General features: G+C 35.2%; 1 protein-coding gene across 1 annotated transcript; it reads left to right on the plus strand.

The window, feature by feature from the left end:
* The first annotated feature begins 2,653 nt into the window (after positions 1–2,653).
* On the plus strand, positions 2,654–3,885 carry LOC116126394. Its single transcript, XM_031412098.1, has 2 exons — positions 2,654–3,282; positions 3,403–3,885. The coding sequence occupies exons 1-2, from the start codon at positions 2,800–2,802 to the stop codon at positions 3,436–3,438; spliced, it is 519 nt and encodes a 172-aa protein (XP_031267958.1). The 5' UTR covers positions 2,654–2,799; the 3' UTR covers positions 3,439–3,885.
* Positions 3,886–4,608: the final 723 nt, after the last annotated feature.

The raw sequence follows: 4,608 nt of genomic DNA on the forward strand, positions 1-4,608 counted from the left end.
ATTCTAGTATTCCCAATAAAGTTAAACACAAAATTTGTGTTTGGTTCACTATTATCAAAATATTATTCTAAATTAATCAATTTCTTTTAAACCCCATAAATTTCTTAATCTAACTAAATAACCCTGATTTAAAAAAAAAATTGACAAAAATACCCCAACAACCCACATTTACCAGATTCTGGCCACCACTGCTGGAAGCTGGCCGGAATCTGGTGTAATGGCTCACTACCGGCTGAATCTGACCGGTAGTGCGTCGATCGAGCCTTTTCGGATTGATCCACGGGCCAGATCTACTGCCAAAGATCTGGCTATCAATGGCCAGATCTTTGGCCATAGATCTGGCTATCAATGGCCAGATCTTTGGCCGTAGATAGTCGTCAACGACGACCAAGATATGGTCGTCATTGACCATCAACGACAGCCGTAACAGCCAAATCTTTGGTCGTAGTCAGTCATCAACGACAACCAAGATATGGTCATTGTTGACCATCAACGATGGTCGTATCTTTGACCCTCGTTGACGACCAAATACAGTCAGAAAAGGCCATATTGGCGCATGACCAGCAAGATCCAACTGGTCATACATCGATATGGCGACTCTGACCACCCTCTGACGGTGGTGGCTGGTTGTCCGTATTTAATGAGTGGGTTAGGAGTGTTTTTGTTAACTTTGAATATTTTATTATAGGGGTGTTTAGTAAATAAACAAACATAGTGGGTATTTTGTTAATTTTTAAAATTCTACATCGTAATTCCCACCCAATTTAACTTTTTTTCAAAATATTATTCTAAAAACTATCAAATAATGAACCAAACGAACCCTAAAACTTCTTTAATAGTTTTTGGTAATTTTGAAGGCCCACTGAAATGTGGGGCTTTAGGCCGGGATGGAGGGAGGGGGGTCAAGGAGGGCTTGTTGACCCTTTTTAAGTTTTAAATTTTTTTGATCAGTTTTACAAATTTGCCCCTAAATAAAAAGTAAATTACAAAAAAACTTTAATCCATCAACTAAATTAAACTTTCATTTTTCTTTTTGGCTATCAAAACTAAACCCGTTTCTCTACTTCTCTTACTCATGCTTTCTCTATTGCCCATAGCTGATTCAACAACCCAAGTTTCAAATTTTTTCCTAAATTTCTAATTTTTTATCCACACAAATGCATTTTTCTCCCACCTATCAAGCCGATAAGTCTTTTTTTTCCTTCACTTTGTCAGGTAATATTAATACACTTTATATTTGTACTATTTCATTTTGAAAGTTTATGGTTAAATTATAGATTAAGATTTAGGAAGATGAAATTTCCATTGGGACCACAAATTGTATCAATTTTTTTTTTTTTTTTTATTTGTGATGATATATTGAAGTTAGAGGAAGCAAGAAGATATTTTTTAAAATTATTTTGGAGTTGGTTTTGGGATCACTAACATGTATGGGCCGATTTTGTGTTGTTTTTTTGACAGAGAAGTTAGGTTCTTGGGACCATATTGTTTTACCCATTTTTACATTTGTTATAAAAAAGTGTTTGATTCAAATAAGAGTTAACATTAATGGTTTTACAAGTGTTATGAAAAAAGTATATTTAATTGTACACGTGTTTAGTTATTTGAATAGATTTTTAACACATATCAATTCAATTTTAGCTAATTTATATAATATAGGATCTATTTCAATTCAATTTCTATTATTTTATAAAGTATAAATATATTAATTAATGAAAATTTTATAAATATATAATTTATATTTATTTTAATTCAAACTTGTATTGATTTTTTAATTTTGCCCGCGTCATCCCTCCCTAACTTTAGGTGTAGGACATGATAAGCTTGAAAATGTATGCTAAACTTGTAGCCTAGCCTTGTGACAAAAGACAACAGATGTTAATAAATGTAAAACCAAAATTATTAATGGAAATATATTGAATGATTGCATATGAACATAATGAGTATAAAAATTGAACGAAAAAGAATGTTGACACTATTGTCGCAAAATTACAACTATTGCAATAAAACAATTCCTATTTTACTACAAATTTAATTAATTAAAATGAAGACAAAATCATAACAATAATCACGCCACCAACATTTCCCTTGCTTCACATGCCTTGTCCCTTCTACACAATTATTTTGAGGAGGAGATAAATTCATTTTTAGTCCTTGTGGTTTCATTTTACTACATTTTAATCCAGTCATTTCAAATATTATTTTTGTAGATCAAGCTTTCGTACGTATTATCTATAACACCTCATTCTTTCTGGATCCATCTATGCTATAGTATAGACTATATAGATCTGATCACCACTTTCCCATCAAGCATCATAGTTTGGTCTGAAAATACGTTTTATTTATTTTTTATTTTTTAATTTCACTTTTTTGTGTTATTTTCCGGTATATCTGTGTCCTCAAATATAATAATTTAATAATAAAGATAAACATAGAAAGTCTAGTTAAATTTTGACCCACGTGACAAAAACTCACATAAAATTACCATAGCACCCATACCAATTCCACGTGCCCATCTGTATTTAGATCAGCCCACTGGAACGAAGTTGTGGCAAACACATCTGACCCAAACCCAGCAAGAAAGCGGACCCCACAGTCTCCACCAATAATTGATAATTCGCCTAATCCTCTCTGTACTAAAGCTGGCGCCACTGTCTCCTTCTTCTACCCTAAATCCTTAAACCCTAACAGACATTCACGCATTTTTCATTTCAATTCATTTCTTATTCTTCATTCTTTTATTTCAATAACCAACTTTTTTATTTTTTTTTCAATTACTCCCTTCCCCGCCCCCAAATTATGTTTCTCCCCCTTCTCCTACTCTCCTTTCTCACTCTCTCAATGGCCACTGCCACTGCTGCCGACGACGAATCAATCTACCAGATCCTCAAGGCCCACGGGCTCCCCATGGGCCTGCTCCCCAAAGGGATCAGCCAATTCAGCTTCGACAATAGGGGGCGTTTCGAGGTCTTCTTGGATCAAGCGTGCAATGCCAAATTCGAAAGCGAATTGCACTATGATAGGAACGTTTCCGGCACTTTAAGCTACGGTCAGATCGGGTCGTTGTCGGGTATTTCCGCCCAGGAGTTGTTCTTGTGGTTCCCCGTTAAGGCGATTCGGGTCGATATCCCGAGTTCGGGTCTTATTTACTTTGACGTTGGTGTTGTTTTTAAGCAATTCTCGTTGTCTTTGTTTGAAACGCCCAGAGATTGTATGGCTGTACGGTCGGATAATGATGGTTTTGTTCGGGATGGGAAGCTTATTGCTCAAGCTCTGTTAAAGGTTTAAATTTGTTTAGTTTGTTTGTTTGAATATTTTTGAAAACAAAAACACAAAAACCAATAACGAAATGTCACCAAAAGGTGCCCTTAATATCTAAAGTATTAAACTTTTGGTCTGCAGCTTGATCAAGGAACTGTTGCAAGGGATGTTATTTAGATGATGGTGGAGAGAGTGATTGACATTTTGCACCGTAGCTCAATCAGCTAGCCATGGGTTCTCCGTTTCCCATTGTAAAAAAGAAAGCGGTTAGAGGCTGCTTTAGCAGATTCTATGCTTCAATTTTGTGTGGTTGCTTGCATTTTCTTATCCATAGATCCGAAGTTGCAGACTAGTTAAGCCAGCTCTTGTCTATGCGAGGAGGCCAGTGAATTTGAGAGAGAAAATTGAAATGAGGCTTATTCTTTGGATGATTAAGAGAGGCAGAACATAATTCAGTTGAAGTGATTTCAGGTGATAACTCTGCAAGATATAATTTTTTTCTTTTCAATTTTGTATGTTGAATTTATTGTATTATCAATACAAGGATGGATGGTATATTGAGTCTCTTTTTCTAGTATAAGTTTTAGGTCGAACGAGAGACACAAACGTATATGAATTGTGATATAAGAATTCAAATANTTGTATAACTCATAAGTCCTTAATTCTTCATATAAGGGCATTTTGGTCATTTCACACTAGACATAATTATTACTTAATTAATGCCATTAAATGCAATGAAGCCTACTCATCCTTGACTTTTTCAATGCTTATCCATAGGTAAAATAACCATTTTGCCCCTAAGCCTCTTTATGGATAGTTGATTCATACCATTCCAAATGAATTGACTATTTTGCCCTTAGTTAGATTTTATGCTTTTTAACATAAAATAAACATTTAAAGGACTATTTTGAGTTAGGAACATACCTTTGACATCTTGGGTATTACAGACTGGTTGCCAAAGGTGTCAAACAAATTCATGGCATTGACTATGAAGAAACCTTTTCGCCGGTTGCCATGATTAAATCCATCCGGATTATGCTTGCGATTGCTGCATATCATGACTATGAGATTTGGCAAATGGGTGTCAAAAAAGCTTTCCTCAATGGAAACCTTGAGGAGGATGTGTATATGACACAACTTGATAGTTTCGTTCTTGATGGGCAAGCTAATAAGGTATGCAAGTTGCAGAGATCCATTTATGGACTCAAGCAAGCCTCAAGGAGTTGGAACATTCATTTTGATGAAGCCGTAAAAGAATTCGGTTTTATCAAGAACGAAGATTAACCCTGTGTTTACAAGAAAGTGAGTGGAAGCGCAGTAGTATTCCTAGTGTTATATGTCGATGAC

This window comes from Pistacia vera, unplaced genomic scaffold (assembly GCF_008641045.1).
Source record: "Pistacia vera cultivar Batoury unplaced genomic scaffold, PisVer_v2 Contig179, whole genome shotgun sequence".
NCBI lineage: Eukaryota > Viridiplantae > Streptophyta > Magnoliopsida > Sapindales > Anacardiaceae > Pistacia > Pistacia vera.